The sequence below is a fragment of the Prinia subflava genome, chromosome 18, assembly GCF_021018805.1.
Source record: "Prinia subflava isolate CZ2003 ecotype Zambia chromosome 18, Cam_Psub_1.2, whole genome shotgun sequence".
Taxonomy (NCBI): Eukaryota; Metazoa; Chordata; class Aves; order Passeriformes; family Cisticolidae; genus Prinia; species Prinia subflava.
This window is the reverse complement of record NC_086264.1, coordinates 11,166,491-11,184,422: the sequence shown is the minus strand read 5'-3', so window position 1 is coordinate 11,184,422 and position 17,932 is coordinate 11,166,491. Positions and strand designations below refer to the sequence as shown.

The following is a 17,932-nucleotide window of genomic DNA, read 5'->3' as shown; positions in this document are numbered from 1 at the left end:
AGATTCACCTTCTTTTCTCATATTGGAGGAGAAAGAGAGAGAAATTCTGTCTGGTCTTGGAGGAACTTTTCAAAAATATGTTGGTAGACCTAGTGAAAATGTGTACCAAACAGGGAACCCATGAAAGAAATGTAAGATCTGGGAGAGGACAAACCCCACCAACTAATATCAAAATAATTCTGCCTAATAATTCTCATTTTGATCCTCTTCAAATTAAATCAAAGCAGTTCCTTTTGACTTGATCTGGTCTTAAATTACAGAGAGCTCAGGTAAAACAAAACAAACCAAAACAAAAAAACAATATAAACCTCAAACTCTAAAAACTCAGATCTAAACAAGTAGAAAATCAAATGAAATGGTAGAAACATAAGAGATGAAACAATTACATGAATTTAACATGAATGGTTTGTTAAAAATTGTTTTAACTTGTCCTGAAATACTTTTGGTTTGGTTTTGATCTTTTTGCACTCAGCCATCAAGGACTGATGCCTGATGACTTTTGCAGCTGTAAAAAACTGGCAGAAATAGAAGGATCAGTTCTCACTAGCAGCTATCTACTGGTACAAAATGAGGGAGATCATTTTAATGCTTTAATATTTTAATTTAAATTTTTAATTTTTTAATAATTTTAACATTTAAAAATATTTTTTAATATTTTTACTCAGATCAGAAATTCACCTCAACATCTGCCTTTTAGTTTTATGGATGTGCACACACAAACCAGCTTCTACATGTATTATATACTCATGTCCTCACATGGGCTTTTGAAACAGACCTGGAAACAGGAATGTGCTGTACCAGTTGTAATTAAAAGTGTCACTCTTGCGTTTTTAATAAAAATTCCTGTCACTGATGGGTGTTTCAAGGGACTGCTGACTCTGTTAGAACGACAGCCCTGCAGCCTCTTTGCCATGCAAACCCTAATTAGCATTGCTTGCTCAATAAACCAAGGTGAAATATTGTTAATTTAATCATTTCTTGGTCAAAAACCCCATCATACTCAAGAAATTTCACCTTTTGTCTAAGTTTTCCTACAGATTCTCCTGCAGAGTACAGCAATTTCATTTTCCCAGGGAGATGTCTCCCTGCTGTTATTTTTTTAAAAATAGCTTCTTGTGTAGATGTTCCTTCCTGACATTTCTATTAAACTTACGTGTTACAAAAGCTTGCTTTTAAAAATTCTTTTCTGTTGGACATATTTGGAAATTAAAGGAAGAATTAAATGCCTCCCCACTTAGTGTTAAAAAAAAAAATCTCACAATCCATCATAGGACACTCCAATCAGTGTGGTCAGGCTTCCCTAATAATTTATTACTTATTCAAGACCAATTACTTAATTCTAGACTTATGCTTCCTGTGGGCTTGCTGTTAATAAGAAAATAAAATACAAAAGTCCTGTCCAGCCACCTGAACTCAGATTTATTCCAACTATTTTTTCATTTTTTGAGCAAAGGGAGTAGAGGCAACTTTTACAGACAAGAGACAAGCCAAATTAGAAAACTGGAATTATAAATAAAATATAACACGCAGAACTTTTCATTTATAATTTCAAACCAGTTTACCAAAGCAAATATGACAAATGAGAGTTTTAAAAAAGGAAGCTCAGTTAAGTGATAGTCCCAGATCTTTGTTACTCACCAGCAACAGAAAGAAATGGAAATCAAGCCTACCTGACATTCAAATCCTCCTTTCCTCAGTCACTTGCCAGGCCTCCAAAAAAGCACAGTGTGCAGTTTTTAGGGCTTTACATGAAATTGGATTATTGCCCTGCATTTCTGACAAGCTGGGCTCTGCATAACCCTCAGTCTAAACTGATCTGAAGTGACTGCCCATACCCACCCAGTGAGGCATTTTGCATATGCTCATTAATGGCTTTCGTTGTATTCTGCCTTTCCCTCTGAAAAATCTCAGACAGCTAACTGTGAGTGCCAAAGAGATAATAGATAATTAGTCAAGGGGTAATTTGGAGGCTAACTGCAAGAAAAAAAATGGATTGCATACTAGATATGCCCCACTAATGAGTATTCTGATCTTCATTAACGGAAAGATAATGACATTAAATGATGTTTAACAGAGGGATCCTCCAAAAGTGTACACTTGGGGTGACAATTTCCCAGAAAACACAGAAGCAGAACTGCAGCCATTCTTCAAACAGCCTGGGCAGCACTTCTGAGCAGAATTTCACCTCTGAATTCTTCCTGCCAGCCACAGAGGGGAGCAGCCAGGAGGTGCCACCAGCAGCACTGCCTCAGAGTTTAATAAAAAAGAGGCGTTTTTCACAAAGTGTTGTCTCAGAGGGAGGGATAAATACTTAAAGTGTTTGTGAGTATTTAAATGCTCAAGCTGTGTCCATTCACAGCTCTGCCTCTCAGTAACACTCACTGGAGTTGGTGAACAGAGCCTACAGCTTAATCACAGTCAAAAAACTGAGACTAAACTGTCCTCTAGTTAAGCTGGAGTTTGTGAACACAGCCTACAGCTTAATCACTGTCCAAGAATTAGACTAAACTGTCCTCTAGTTAGATTAAAGTGTCCTTTAGTCTCACATCTGAGTTTACAGGACATTATATAGCAATTTTGGGGGTCTCCACACTTAACAAGTTACAGCAGCCACTGCTTTGCTTCCATCAGTCATTTCTAGGTCGTTACACCCAAATCCTAACTTGTTTTGTTTTCATGTTTCTTGCAGAAAGGAAACCTCTAAGCCCTACCCCTGTACCATTGACTATTGTCCTCTACAGGATCTGGAAATCATGAAGGCTGTAGCTCTCTTCATTTGTCTTGTAGGACCAGTTTTTGCTATTCCAGTAAGTTCTTATCTTGCTATTATTACCAAGCACCTAATTTCCCATTCTGAGAATATTCTATTTTATCCCATTGACCTAGACAAATTTTTGTAGACGTGCAGATATTCATATATTTGTCTTTTTTAGACCCATCCTGTAAACCACAAGCTCAGAACTCACAGACAGAGAACTCCAGAAAAGGTACTCTTCTTGTTCTTTAAACAATAGGAAATAACTTCCATCATTCCTCTTTAATATAAAAAACATATTAGCACATATGGCTGGTAAATTGATTTATATTAAAAAAAAATCAGGTCCTCTCACCCCAAATATCTCATGTCTTGCATATTCCACTTTTGCTATTGGCTTGACAGATAGAGAAAAAAAGAAAAAGGCACTCAACCATCTATTGTTGATGTTGTAATTGTCACAATGGTTCCTGGTGGCTTCAGCCAGTAAGCAATGAGGTATCAGACTCAAAGCAGATGAATTTATGGATTATGAAATCAGTGCAGGGCACTCCTCAGGAATTACTACCAGGACACCTTGGGAAAGGTGCCCTCTCTTCACCTGCTCCTCTTTTCCCAGATTCTTTATTTTTCCCTTATCTGTGTAGGGAGTTATGTTTTGCATCCCCCTTCTCTGAGGTAAGTGATAATTACCGCAGCCTACAAGTGCCTGTAGTTATGACTAAAATACTAATTAAGCATTTTGAGCTTTCACAAGACACCCATGTGCATCTGTCTCTGAATCAGAGCTGCACAGACCTCTCCAGAAATTCCAGCAATAAAAGGAGGGACAGATAAACAGATTTTCTGAGAAAGAGAGGGGACACCAGCTGTGAATTTCATGCTCTGGGCTAGGTTAAGAGGAGCACATACAAAGAAAACAAATAAAGCCAGTGCCATGCTTTGCAATGCAAGGCAAAAATAACACTGCATCAACTTCAAATAAATCCTAAGATTTATTAATTTTTTTTTAAATCTTTTTTTTTTAAAGAGTGAATATATTCATCTTGAAGCCTCAAAGGAAGAGAACACAGGGTATGTAGACAAGGAGGATTTGCTGCCCACTCACAGAAACTCAAAACCAGAGGTGTCAGTGCCAGGCACTGGAGACAGGGATGAGCCCCAGACCATGAGGAAACCAGGAGGATCTGGGAGCGAGCACCAAGTGAAAAGCAGCCTGAAAAGCATCGATTTCCTTGCTCTGCACAATAAATTGGGCTTGGCTGCTGATAGCCAGGACAGTGACTCTGGCAGCAGTGGCAGAGAACAGTCCAGCTCTGAGCACGACCAGCCCAGGAAGCACGAGAAGCACGGGAACACTGCAAACACAGGACACCCAGAGGGTGCTTTCAGCCCTCATCACCAGCAAAACATGTGGAAATATAACAAAAACGCTGTTGGCCTGTCTGAAAAAACCAGGGAAAGCGATGAAGAGGAAAGCATGGAAGAAGAGGATGAGGAATGGGGTGAAGAAACCAGCTACAGGGACACAAGGGACAAAGGCCAGCAGACACGGCGAGGGGAGAGACACAAAGGACAGCAAGATGAGAACAGCATGCAGGCAGAGGAACTCCTGAGAGATTCCAGCCAACCCACCTGGAACACCAAGAGACACAGCCAGAAATTTGACCCAGAGGAAGAAGAGAGGGAGAACGGGAAGAGGAAGTCCCATGAAGAAATCCCCTTCTCTCAAAAAACCCATAATGAATATCAGGATGGCAAACAGCAAAGTCAAGAGAGAATAGACAATATTCAAGTGGATTATCAGGGTGATCATGACACAGTGGTGAAAATACAGGATAGGGAAGACAGTGATGATGATGATGATGATGGTCACGACCGTGGTGACATTGATGGTGAGGAATATGTCAGCAATGCCTGGAAAGAAGCAGCTTATGAGGAGGAGGAGAGAATCCAGAGTAACGACCAGGAGAGCACCAGCACTGAGCCTGAAGGGGAAGGAGCCACTGAAGATGACACTGCAGCTCACAGGGAGACTGAGGATTACCAAATTGTCAAGATTAAAGACCTTGCTCGCTTTGAGCAAGATTATTATGATCATGAGCCACCTGATTCTGACAACAAACAACTGAAAATGAGTAGCTCTGTTCAGAACATGAATTCAATGGACAGTGAAGATAAGGTAAATTATCTTTAAAATAAAACTCGAATACTACAAAAAGGGGGAGAGGGACTAGCTCCAAATTTAAATTCCTGATGACTGAAATGACCTGCTGGAGAAAAACAAGTGACTTCCTAATATGCAGAAGTCTCATCTCCTCTTCTATTCACTATTCCTCTAGTTCATGCTGTGTCACTGCACCCAGAGCATTTAGGAACAGAAAGGAAGTGAACAACATTCAAATAAGAGCTCCAGCCCCAAAGGGGTGTGCAAGGAAACACACAAATAAATACAGATACAAAACCTGAAACCCAGTCTTTCTAGGCCAGCCTGTTCACTCCTCTCTCACAGAGATTTTAAATGCTACCACACAAAAGTGAACAGCTTGGAAAGGCAGGACTAGAGTCCACAGAATAATTATAAGAAACTCAGGCCTTAATGAGCTCAATTTCTCTCTCTCTCCACCTCCTACTCTACTTTTTCCCCAAATAACAAGAGCATGGTAATACTACCAGAGGCTTTATGCTCTTCTCACACATTTTGCATAGCAACCTCTCTCTGCTGAGAGCAGAGCAAACTATGCCTCACTCAGCTCTATATTTTGGACCCAAAAACAATCTGTCCAAGTATTTTTTTCCTTCCCAAGATTTACCACAGCTTTCTGCTTATGCTTCTGTGACTGTGCAGGTTAAGACTACAGGCAGCTCCCATGGTGAGATGGAAAGTGGCAGCAGCAGGAATGAGGAGGTTCTCCTTGGTAAGCAAAGCTGTCATGTAACCCCCAGCTCTCTGCAGCTGGGGAATCTGCTGGTCTGCATTTCTTTTCTGTCTTTTGCAGCACAGGATTTCACGTGCTGAACTGTGCTTGTGCCTAATCCTGTGTTCCCAGAGAATCCCTTCCATACCCCCTTGGATTCAGTAATTTGTTTGTGAAAACCATTTGTAGGCAGTGCACAAATTTTTGTGTCAGTTGTGCAGAAATGGGGATTACCTTGCACTGAGAGCTTTCAGTTTAAAACAGTAGCTTGAATTCAAGGAGTGGGACAAAGGGCAGTGCTTGATTCAGCAAAGACAGATGGGATGTGTTTCACCAAAGGAGGCTGGAAGTGAATGTCAGTCCATATAGAACAGATTTTTCTAAAAAAAAAGTATATTTCCCCATCCAATTCCAACCTGGGACTGCTAGAAGTCTCACAAAAATCCTCATTTAAAGTTTGGCTTATTTTCCAGCTTCATCACAAACTTAAAAATGCATTTGAACTTCTTGACGAATATTGGGCTGTACTTTGCTTTGGCTGTCAGTGGCATCTGACAAAGCCTTGGCTTTATCCCACAACCTCTAACAGCCCCTCTTTCCTGCCAGGATTGCCAGACACGTGTCAGAACTTCCACTGCAAAAGAGGCAAAGTCTGCCGTGCAGACAAACAAGGGAAACCTCACTGCATCTGCCAGGACCCTGCTGCCTGCCCTCCCACCAAAGACTATGAGCATGTGAGTATTTCACACAGTGCACAGGACTGGGAAAAGCCCCCTAAAGTATTCACAAAAAATACATTCCTCTGCCTTTACTGAGAATGATTCTACCCTAAAAAGCATGAAAGTGATTTTGAGTGATTGCAGTAATTGCAAAATTAAGAATAAAGCACCCAAACTGACGAAGGGTGGCTTGAGGGCTGTGTGAACCCTTGTGACTGCACGGTTGCTTCACTCAGTCTCTCAGAGATTGTAGATTTTCCCTTTTTCCCCTTTTCCCATAACAGTTCTAGGCATCCATTCCGTGGTTTAGAGCACATGCTGAGTGCACACTGAGTGAAATAACCCCACAGCATCTCAGAGGCTGCAGTACAACCACAAAATTAAACCCACACTGGCTGCACAAGGGCAGACAGCTAGCCCTCAACACTAAAAATTCTGATATTTCTGATCATGTGTGCTCCCCGTGGGTATTCACCACATGTTAATGATGCTTTTATTACTGTAATGCCTCTGAGAGACAGGGATTTTTTCTCAACGCAGGTGGTTGTGCTTCCTCTAGGTCTGTGGCACGGATAACAGGACTTATGATGGCACATGTCAGCTTTTTGGTACCAAATGTCAACTGGAAGGGACAAAAATGGGACGCCAGCTGCACCTAGACTACATGGGCTCCTGCAAATGTAAGCTTGTTTTTTCTTTGAAGAATTCACCTAGGTATAAAGAACCAGTAGCCTTAACCCATCTGCCAGCCCTAAATTTCCCTTCTTCCTGTAGTCTGACACTTGTGCATTGATTATCTGCTAATTAAGGCTTTCAAAACCCTAAACATGGTTAAAAATTATCTGAAACTTGGACAGCTCTCCTGTGCTTACACCAATTTGTTGGTGACCTTATCTTCCCCCTTCTCCCTTCCCTGTTCCTATTGCTATAGCCTCTGAAGATTTTTGTAAATCCTTGACCAGAAAAACCATGTTTGCAGAGAGGTAATAAATTAAAATGTCCATCTCAAACCCCCCATGGAAAACAAAAAAAAAACCCCAAAAACATCAACCAAACTTAGATGCCAAATGCAGAACTCAGGATCTAAAAGCCAGAACTGATTTCCAACCTCTTTGATTGCTGTATATGGTAGGAGGAAAGTGTATTCCCAGCCAGAATATTCCTTTGCTGTCAAAAACTCTGCTGTCATGCCACTGACTGATTAGAGCTTCACTGCACAACTGTGCTCAAAAGCTGCACGGATATATAAAGTTGTGGCTTGCACAACTGGTTAAGCACGTGCACCAAAAAATTGTAGATTCATAACTGAACACATTAGGTGCATTCCCAATTTTATGTATTGACAACTCCATCAATTTTAGTTTTAACTGGGAATAGATCTCAAATCTCAGAAATGCTCGAATGGGGGCTTAATAGGTGACTTGCTCACCAAAGCTTTTCTCTTTGGCACAGACATCCCCCCCTGTACTGATTATGAAGTGCATCAGTTTCCCCTCCGGATGCGAGACTGGCTTAAGAACATCCTCATTCAATATTACGAACGTGACCTGAACACTTCTGGGATTCTAACTGAAAAGCAAAGGAACAAGGTCAGCAAGCCTCAAATAAAACCATGCAGTTACCTGGGCCAGCCCAGAACATCTCATGCTAATTGGCATTAATTAGATGACTTCTGAGAGGGTTTATTTCACACCAAAACATGAGAGTTGCTTGCCTCAGGACAGAAGAGATGATAAAACTGGTTTAATCTCCTAACAAGCTGAGGTTACTGCCCTCCATAGCTGAGTCTGACAATTAAGCCAATTAAGAATTCCACATCCTTTCTAGTGGCTGCCAAAAGTGACATGGACAGCAGCAAAAATGTCCTGGACTACCTGAGGCAGGCTTTTCATGCTGCGTATGGTCACCAACACTAAAATACATTTCCCTAGTGGTACTTTATTATCAAGTTTCATTTCTCCAGAACACCTTCTTGCCAGATAGCTCCCTCCAGGACAGGTCTTCATCTCAAAACAAACAAAAAAAAATAACAATTTCTGTGTTGAGTTCAGGTCAAAAAGATCTACCAGAACGACAAGCGCCTTGTGGCTGGTGACCACCCGCTTGAGCTGCTCCTGCACGACTTTGACAAAAATTACCACATGTATGTGTATCCTGTGCACTGGCAGTTCCACCAGCTTGATCAGCACCCTGTTGACAGGTAAGAAAAAAAAATCTATGGTTCAGTTCTGATTTGCTGATTAAACTCAGGCTGTTTTACTTTTCTAAACACCTCAAGGGATTCTCTACATACAGAATCAGTCCCTTAGCTGTTAGAAACCAGTATCAGCCCCTCTCTAACACAGAATTTTTCCCTGATTGTTTTCCTGATCATATCCTAGGTCAGAACCTGCTATCCTCTTGCCTTGCATGGTTATGTATTAACACTGTAAGCTCTACAGTGTCTCAGTACCTACAAATGCTCTCAGCTAGGAAGAAATCCTGTTATTGCTGAAGCTGAGAGCAACAGGGTAAATACAAAGGGCAGAGCCTTGGCAGCAAAAATCCACCAGTGAGGTGTCCATGGTTTTCAACTAACTCCACAGAGATCCTTCAATTTAAGGAGCAGATATAGTCACAGTGCAGAGGAAACTTCTCCTAACATGACTCAGCTTTTAAGCTTTTGGTCATATCACCCAGTGATGGGATCTGTATTTCCAATTTCAGACCTTCCATATCTCAGGACAATCACATCTACTGTTTTAGAGCACAGTTAAGCTCTTCTGCAAGTTTGATCTCCTGAGGATTGACAGCAAAGCTCCACAAGTGATGAGTTGTGAGCAAGTTGCTCCTTAGAATACTTGAAATTACTACACAAGCAGTACTTGTTACACACCCCAAAGGAGTGTGCAATGAAACACACAAATAAATACAGATATAAAACCTGAAACCCAATCTCCAGCTTTCTAGGCCAACCTGTTCACTCCTCTCTCACAGAGATTTTAAATGCTACCACACAAAAGTGAACAGATTGGAAAGGCAGGACTAGAGTCCACAGAATAATTATAAGAAACTCAGGCCTTAATGAGCTCCCATTTCTCTCTCTCTCTCTCTCTCCTACTCTACTTTTTCCCCAAATAACAAGAGCATGGTAATACTACCAGAGGCTTTATGCTCTTCTCACACATTTTGCATAGCAACCTCTCTCTGCTGAGAGCAGAGCACACTGTGCCTCAGTCAGCTCTGTATTTTGGACCAGAAAAAATTTGTCCAAGTATTTCTTTGGTAAAAAAATATGTCAGCAGAGAAACATGCAGCAATAGCATTTTAATTCATCAGATATTAGACACCTTTATAATGACCTGGGGCAGATTCACTGACAGAAGCACCGTAACAAAATCCACTGGGGCATCTCTGATAAAGCCATTATTGCTGTCTTTTTAGCACCTTTGATAATCCTGCTGATTTATGAAGGAAGAGCAGCTCTCCACACCTTTCTTTCTTTCAGGTTGTTAACACACTCAGAGCTGGCGCCCCTGAGAGCCTCCCTGGTGCCCATGGAACACTGCATCACCCGTTTCTTCCAGGAGTGCGACGCAGACCACGACAAACTCGTCGCTTTGAAGGAATGGTGCCACTGCTTTGGGATCAAGGAAGGTAAACCTAAAAGAATTGGCAGATGTACCTAACAAACTGCTCCTGCCAAGAACATTACTCAGACCTCAATGTGAGGCAAAGAAGTTGTAAGCAGAAGCCCATGGCTGCTGTGCCCAGAGGAAAACAGAATTCTAATTAGGGTGCAAAAGGTCAATGAGGTTAACAACCTAGCACAGGTTAATCCCAAAAGAGTTATGGGACAGAAGGCGTTTGGCCAAAGAAGCAGACTGAAAAAATGTGTTCAAAATCCTACTGGCAGGTCCCTAATTTGAAGTGGAGGCTGATTCTGGTCAGAAGTCAGACACACAGAGCTTTCACTCTTCCCAGAATTTTTCCAGCTCTTCTGATGACAGTTTATCAGTCATGAAGGAAGAAAGCTGCAAGGAGTTAATACAGATACACTTCTGAGCCAGGCATTGCTCATTCATCAGTCATTTTATTGACAGCGATTCAGCATAAAAATGTCTCTTTGGCATAAAACATTAATAATATTTTCTTCTTTGTTGCAGAGGACATAAATGAAAATCTCCTTTTCTGAGCCCAGCTGAACAGACTCCCAATACTGCACTAAAACTGGTGAATCCTGCTTACTTCTATAAATAACAGCCTAATAGCTTCCAAGAAAAAGGTGGAATAAGGTTCACTGAATTCTCATCAAACAACCCAAGTGCAGAAAATTTCTACATTTATTAACAGCAGAAAAAAATAGCTACTTCAAATGGTTCATAGCTAAACAACCAGTGTCTCCCCCCACATGTATCCATGATCTTTCTGAAGCAATAAATACTACTAACCTAAGAACTAAGCTGTTCACAAAACTCTTCAGTAGAATTATAGAATGTAGATTTTACCACCCACTGAAATGGAACCTGTTTCCTTTATTTACTGTATTTTCAGCCTAACACTCTGCATAGAAAATAAAATAGAAGTCTACTTGGATATATTGGTTTTGTCACAACTTTGTCAAAGAAAATTCTGTTTCTTTCACCTTTGCCCATTTTTTTCTCACCTCAAGAGAGGCACAATTTAAGCATAAAAAAAACAGGACAGGATGAGATTATTCCTGAATCCCCATAAATTTGTGACTTTAAGCCAAACATTTCAGGGAAAACACTCCAGGCATGTTCTGCTTTAAGGAAAAAGCCCCAGATGCTATTCCTACAAAGAATGATCAGCAAACACCTTTCACCTGAACCATGTCACCTCTCCAAAGAAAAAAACGGAGTCAAATGCTACTTTGGTAGCTTAAATACTGGAAATCCCATCACTCCCTGCAAATTTACCCTTGAACCAGCAAAGGCTGATAATTGTGGAAAAGGAGAAAGCCCTAAAGCCATTCATCAGTTAAGCAGGATGTGGATAAAGTCTCAGCAGTGCCACCACACTGTCACACAAGGTCATTCCAGACCGTGGACATTTATCACCACCTTACTTCAACACATGGATCAAAATTCCAGAAGTCCTCAGGTTTCAACATCACCTTTCAGATGTCACTAATTACTGAGAATAGACAATTAACACCCATTGATTAAACACACAGGATGAAATGTCAGCCTCTGTTAGCAGCATAAATGAATTGAAGGCCCCCATCAGCTCACATCACCTGAAGGGTAAGAACCAGCACAATTTACAGGATTATACTTTAAAGCTGCTCTTTCCAGTTATTCTGTTTATGCTGCAGTCTCCACAACAGCCCTAAGCTGTCAGAAGAAAAAGAACCTCAAAATTCAGCTCCTCAAATCATGAAATTTCATCTTCCAACAGTTTTCTCTTGACACAGAGGCACAGGCACACATCCAGATTTGAATCCCAGCCATACTGCAAACTAAAAAGTAATTAAATGTGAAAAGCAATCTCTCAAAGTAGAAAATCACTGCAAAGATGTGTTAAGTGAAATGACTCAGAAAAGAAATTTCACTTTATTATGCAGCACTTAATTAAAGTCATTATTCAGGTTATCCCACGAGTCTCTCATTCCTTAGGGATTCATCCTCCTGCAAAGGAATCAGTGCAGAAATACAGAGCCTGTGAACTACCCCCAGTCAGAATGCCAGTGCTGCCATGCAGATCTGCAGACATCATGAAACAGCTGCAAATAATGAAGCCAAGAAAGCAAAGCAAGAGCTCCACATTCTTCTCATTTCACACCAGCTAAGAAATCAAAAGAAGCAGTCTGAAGTCTCTGAAAATGCCTCTGTTTATCAGTGTTTTTGCCAGCTGAATTTCACAGAGTTTTCCCATCGTGAGGATGACAAGGACATCTGTTCCAAGGCTGGAAAATGTGTTCTCCTCCCAGGGTGTGCCAGTTCCCAGCTCCCCTCACTGGTGGCACTGGGAGCCAGGGTCCTCACTCCAGTGGGCTCCCCGTTTCTCAGTCACCAGCCTGATGAAGTAGCTGTGACTGGCATACAGCTCCAGCTTCTCACTGATGTCAACCCACTTCACCACCCCAGCATCGTCACCTGCCTCCAGGGGCAAGTTATCCATCGTCTCACCTGTTCACAAAACAGGTTAAAAAAAGTTAAAACGAGTTTTAAAACATGCTATTGCATCTTTTCCTGCTTTTCCCCTTCTCACATCCTATTAGTTCTGCCTTTCCACAATGCTCCTTCACAGGCAGCAACCTTCAACTGCTTCTCAGAGAAAAAATAACTAAATCTCTCACTGATTCTGTTCCAGAAACCCTTTTCATTCTTGCAGTATTTTAAGGTAAATCTGAATGGCAGAAGTGTCACTGTCACCACTCCTTGGGTATCACCAGCAGAATGAAAAGTTACTGGAAGCCATCATGACAACATGTACTTATTACCCCAAGTTTAGCCAATACATCTGCCTGCATTTTTGTTTCTTTTCTTAGCATCTGACTGCTCCTTTTCTCACATACTATTCCACAGGACAAACTGAATTCTGAAACTTATATACTCTTATGAAAAAAAAAATTAAAATTTTACTGAAGGTCCCAAAGTCAAAAATAGTAGTTTAAGAGGGGATGCATAAAGGCTTTTGAATTGCTTTTTTTTCCCCTAAGTTTTCACTCTGTTTTTTAAAAGGATCTCAGGACTTCATAGACTACAACCAAGGAAATGTTTTTCTATACTTTATTGGAAACAGAGGTCAAAGATACATTATCTCCACTATTTTTGGGGCCAATAAATCTAGGACCAGTGACATGTGAATCTTCACAACTGGCACCTACTACCCAAAATTCAGTGGAAATGTCACTGCATGAAGTCTCTGGCATGAACATGTCAGAGGCATCCAAGTAGATTGATTTCTCTTTCAGATGAAAAAGGGGAGTCCAAGATAACAGATGAATTTAAGAATCTAGTCTCATATTTTACACCTTTTATGCTCCCCTGATTTCATTGGTATTCTCAGCTCAACAACAGTCCCAATTTCAAACGAACATATGGAGTAAAAGGCAACTAAGAGCAGGCCTGGAGATTTTTACCTGTTTCATCATGATAGTTCACAGCCTCTGTCTCCATCCAGGCATTATCAGTGTTACGAGGGTCATCCACATATCCTCTGTACACCTACAAGGCCCCAAACAAACCACAACAAGCTGAGTGTCACAACAAACAAGGTGGAATCAGTCACACTTTTTTTCTTTCCCTCTGACACGTTTGTCCTTACAAAGTTTTCAACAGTCCCTTCCATTTCCTACACCCCAAGAACATGAGCATCACAACTTATTTTCATTTCAGCTGCCCTTCCTCATGCTCAAGAGGACACCACAAGAGACACAGGGCTCACCACTAAGTGCTCCTGGCTGAACAGCTTCTGGAGCTGCTTCTCCAACTTTGCTTTCTCCTCAGGGGATTTCTGCAGAGAGTTCAAGGCCTCCTCCTCAAATTCTCGCTTCAGGGTGGCAGTGATCTTCTCCCCTGGGTCCACCATCCCCTTTAGAGAGGGGAAAACAAACAAAAATTACTCTCACTCAGATTCTACACATTTTAACTCCTGGCTATCAGTGTATTACATCCACCTGCATCACACATATCTGCCTCATGGCCTCAGCAGCAGGGAAATGCCAGCTGCCTCTGGAGCTTTGTCCTTACCCCTGGAATGGCCCACTCCCCACAGTCTCTCCTCTTGATGGCTACAAACTGCAGTATGTTCTTGCCAGAAAGTGGATGAGGAACTTTATTGCCACTTCCATCCCTTTTCCACCTGCAGAAAATGACAAACAAGGGTATATTTTGCTGCTTTGCTGTCTAAACAAAAAATAAAACAAAAACAATGCCAGCATTCACTTTCAAGGAAGCAACTCAGTAGCATTGGCATCGTTCCAGAAGGAGGAAGAAGTAAAATGCATCAAGATGATTTTCCACAATGGTTCTGCATTCAGCAATGGCACTTTCTAGCTCACACTTCTGTGAACCACACAATCTTTTCTGAATGCTTTGTGTAAAATGGTTAGCATGTACACACACATCCTGCTGGGAAAAGCACATCACAACAAAGCATAAAATGACAAAAAGAGCATCCTAATCCCACCCCCTCCTATCACAGACTAAGTCAAGTTAGTGTTTCTTACATTAAAAAAGCAGAATGGGCTCACACATAGAGAACACACAGAGAAAAGGGCCATGAAAAGCAATATCCTGTGCAGAGTCGCAGAAAAGAAGCTAAATGCTCTTTTTTCTCTGGGATTATTCTCTGCTGCAGGGTACCTGGCAGTCACCTGTCCCTTACCTGGTGACAACAGGATCAGCGGCGTGGTTTGGTCCCCAGCGCCCCAACAATCCCCTGCCAGTGAGGCCAGTCCTTCCCACTGGATTGCTGAAATAAAGGACATAGCACATGATTCATGTAGTCCTGAACAGGTTACAAATGGAAATTAGGCCAGCCACACCCAGCTCCTCTGATCTCTGATCTCTGAGGACCAGCTGAAACAAAAGGGAGTTTTATTTTCTGCTAAATTTCCAAACCCATAACACAGCAGGACATTAAATGTATTTATTTCCCCACATTCAAAATATTCTACAAAAAAATAAATCAAACAACCAAACAACAACAACAACAAACCCAAAACAAACAAAACAAACTCAAAAAAACCCCCACAAATCAAGATTAAATAACAAAAAAGGGAAGGGCAGCAACACATATTTGGTGCTAAAGCACATAGATGCTTTAAAGGGTAAAAGACACAACACGTTCTTCTCCACCATCAACTTAGATCCATCAAACTAGATTCCATTTTTCTCTCTTGGCTTTGTCCTTGAGGTACCATGTATCAGAACTGACAGACCTGTAAGAGCACTGAAACCACATCACTGAGATGAATATGCAAACAAAACCCCCCACTCACCGGGGTCTCCCATTTTCGACCACATACGAGCCCATCAGACTCCTCCTCTCCACTTCTCCATCCCTCTCGTTGAATTTGGGAGAAAAACCTTCATCACTGCATGGCAAATAAGAATTTAATAGAGACAAACTGTAAAACACAAAAGTTTGTATGCCAGCCATCAGACCAGCAACACTCCTTTGAGTGTGGTGATGAGCAGCTTTTACCAAAACTGGAGTTAGAAACTCTCCCTTTCCTAAAGGAGCTAAAAAATCCTAACATTTTCTGATTACAGTCCCTCTGTATTTAGTTCTGCAGAACTAAAGCATTTAATATTGCATCTCTCTCAATCTTCATTTAGACAAAGTGATTCAAAGGTATTTTTGTTAAGATTAGAGCTGTAAAATCACAGAATCATTTTGGTTGGAAAAGACTCTTGAGACAGAAGAACTGACATCCCCACTGTTGCAGTCACAAAAAAAATTTCTGTAATTAATTCAACCTTTCACATTTCCTGAGGCAGAGCACTCCCTTCAAAAACCACAATTACACTTCCTTTTATCATGTTGCATTCCAACTATGAACAAAAAAACAAGTGTATTGCTAAAATGTTCTTCCAAATTCTAAAGGAGAATTAGATTTTCATTTAGCTCACAACACAGAGAAACACTTGCACAGCATCAACAGCAGTTCATTATTTCAATCTCAGTCATCAGCTCAGTAAAATTACGAGTCAAAGACCTTCACAACAAACCCAAAAGACTCAGTTCTCTAACCACCACTGTCCTTAATCTTGACTTTCACACGGCACTGCAGAATCACACATCACTTAAGACCTTGGTAATTCACGACTACCTCCTGCTTTGATGTTCACAGGGGAAAAGACCCACCACTTCCACTCACTCGATTTGGGGATCTGCCCAACTGGGTCTGGCCAGAACAGACTTTGCAGTGTATTCCACGGGTTTATAATCTTTCCACTCAGTCAGCCAGCCCACTTTATCTTCAGGAACTTGGCTACGCTCAATGTGTGATCCTGGGTATGGGGAGGTGAGAGCTTTGCTGTGCTGGAACTTCACATTGTGACTGTTGAACATGTTTGCAGGATGAAGAGCAGACCAACAGCTTGCAGGTAAATTACTAGAAGAAAAAAAAACAACAAGCAATAATCTCATTCATTAAATTTTAACTTGCTCTTTAATCCTCGATCTGCAAAGTACATTATAGCAAGCGGAATGGACTCAGGTCTTTCACAGAATGGCAGAATCAATTAGGTTGGAAAAGATCTTTGAGATCATCGTGCCTAATCGAAGACCAAATACCCCCGTGTCACCTGGACCATGGCACTGTGCACTGGCACTGTCCAGCCTTTCCCTAAACACCTCCGGGGAGGATGGTGATTCCATCTCCTCCCAGCGCAGCCCATTCCAACGCCTCGTGAAATTAGACGAAATTCTTTCTAATATCCAACTCACGAAACGCCTGAACTTCACAAAAAACCCCTTTAACAGACACGTGGGAAAGGGCAAAACCGCTCTTGTACTATTCACTAATTCCATCACTTTAAAGGACAGCCCCGCTTGCCTTGCTGCCCGCCCCAAGGAGACGAGGGGCAGCCCCGGGATGGCGGCCGGGCCGTCAGGCAGCTGCTCCCGGCGAACAGGCCGCCGACCGCCGGCAGCCGCACCGGGGCCCCGCCACCGCCGTACCTGTGGGCCGGGCGGCGCTGGGCAGCGCCCCGGGCGCTCAGCAGGACGGAGAACGAGAGCACGGCCACCGCCCGAGGCAGGGCTCCGGCCGGCAGCGGCATCGGCCCCGCCGCGACCGCACCGCCTCAGCCCCGGGCCGGGGCGCTGGGCCGGCGATGCGAGGCAGCCGGCTCCGGGATGCCGCTCCCGATCCCGCTCCGGGATGCAGCCCCTGGATCCCGCTCCCGGATCCCGCTCCGGGATGCCGCTCCCGATCCCGCTCCGGGATGCAGCCCCTGGATCCCGCTCCCGGATCCCGCTCCCGGTTCCCGCTCCCAGATTCCGCTCCCGGATCCCGCTCCGTGCCGCCCCGCGCTGTACAAGCCGGCCCCGCATTGGCGGGAGCGGCGCCAATGGCAGGCCCGGTGCCGGCTCCGGCTGGGGCGGAGCTCGGTGCCCGCGGCAGCCCCGCGGTGCCCGGGAAGGGCTTGGTCACACACCCGTGTTCCGGCTGCCGCTGGGCACCGCTCTCACGGCGTCAGCGCTGTGTCCCCAGCGTTCCATCCAGCATCGCTGGGCAGGATGCTGGGGGGGGACACAACCAGGCCAGCTGACCCAAAGCGACCAAAGGGTTATTGCACGCCACATGAGACGTCAGCTCAGACATAAAACATGAGGAGGAGGAGGAAGAGGAAGGAGGGCATTCCTTATTGACAGTGTTTGCCTTCCGGAGCGACCGATGTGCGTGCGGAAGCACTGCTTCCCGCGGGGAAGCACAGAATAACCTTTTCTCTTTTAGAACTACCTTATCAAAGCTTAGGAGTCGCCATTTCCCATGTTATTTTCCCTCCCCTGTGCAGCCGGAAAGACAGACGGACACCGCGGCTGTGTGCGCCCCGGCCCCGCCCCCGGCCTGGCCCCGC

General features: G+C 43.1%; 2 protein-coding genes across 5 annotated transcripts; one reads left to right on the top strand and one right to left on the bottom strand.

Annotated features, from left to right (window-relative positions):
* Positions 1-2,753: 2,753 nt before the first annotated feature.
* Positions 2,754-11,771, top strand: SPARCL1 (SPARC like 1). Its single transcript, XM_063415044.1, has 10 exons — positions 2,754-2,807; positions 2,934-2,987; positions 3,786-4,937; positions 5,604-5,673; positions 6,280-6,407; positions 6,952-7,072; positions 7,845-7,981; positions 8,444-8,592; positions 9,880-10,028; positions 10,538-11,771. The coding sequence occupies exons 1-10, from the start codon at positions 2,754-2,756 to the stop codon at positions 10,564-10,566; spliced, it is 2,043 nt and encodes a 680-aa protein (XP_063271114.1). The 3' UTR covers positions 10,567-11,771.
* A 153-nt stretch (positions 11,772-11,924) lies between these two features.
* Positions 11,925-17,921, bottom strand: NUDT9 (nudix hydrolase 9). 4 transcript variants are annotated; one of them, XM_063415046.1, is made up of 9 exons: positions 17,335-17,430; positions 17,031-17,219; positions 16,225-16,461; positions 15,343-15,438; positions 14,727-14,813; positions 14,090-14,201; positions 13,785-13,931; positions 13,480-13,564; positions 11,925-12,523 (listed from the first exon to the last, which is right to left on the bottom strand). In XM_063415046.1, exons 2-9 carry the CDS (start codon positions 17,129-17,131, stop codon positions 12,348-12,350), a joined length of 1,041 nt encoding a protein of 346 aa, XP_063271116.1. In that variant the 5' UTR covers positions 17,132-17,219; positions 17,335-17,430; the 3' UTR covers positions 11,925-12,347. The 4 variants fall into 4 exon arrangements, with proteins under 4 accessions (XP_063271116.1, XP_063271118.1, XP_063271117.1 ...); XM_063415048.1 differs by lacking the exons at positions 17,031-17,219; positions 17,335-17,430 and adding an exon at positions 17,815-17,921; XM_063415047.1 differs by lacking the exons at positions 17,031-17,219; positions 17,335-17,430 and adding an exon at positions 17,510-17,663.
* Between the last annotated feature and the right edge of the window lie 11 nt (positions 17,922-17,932).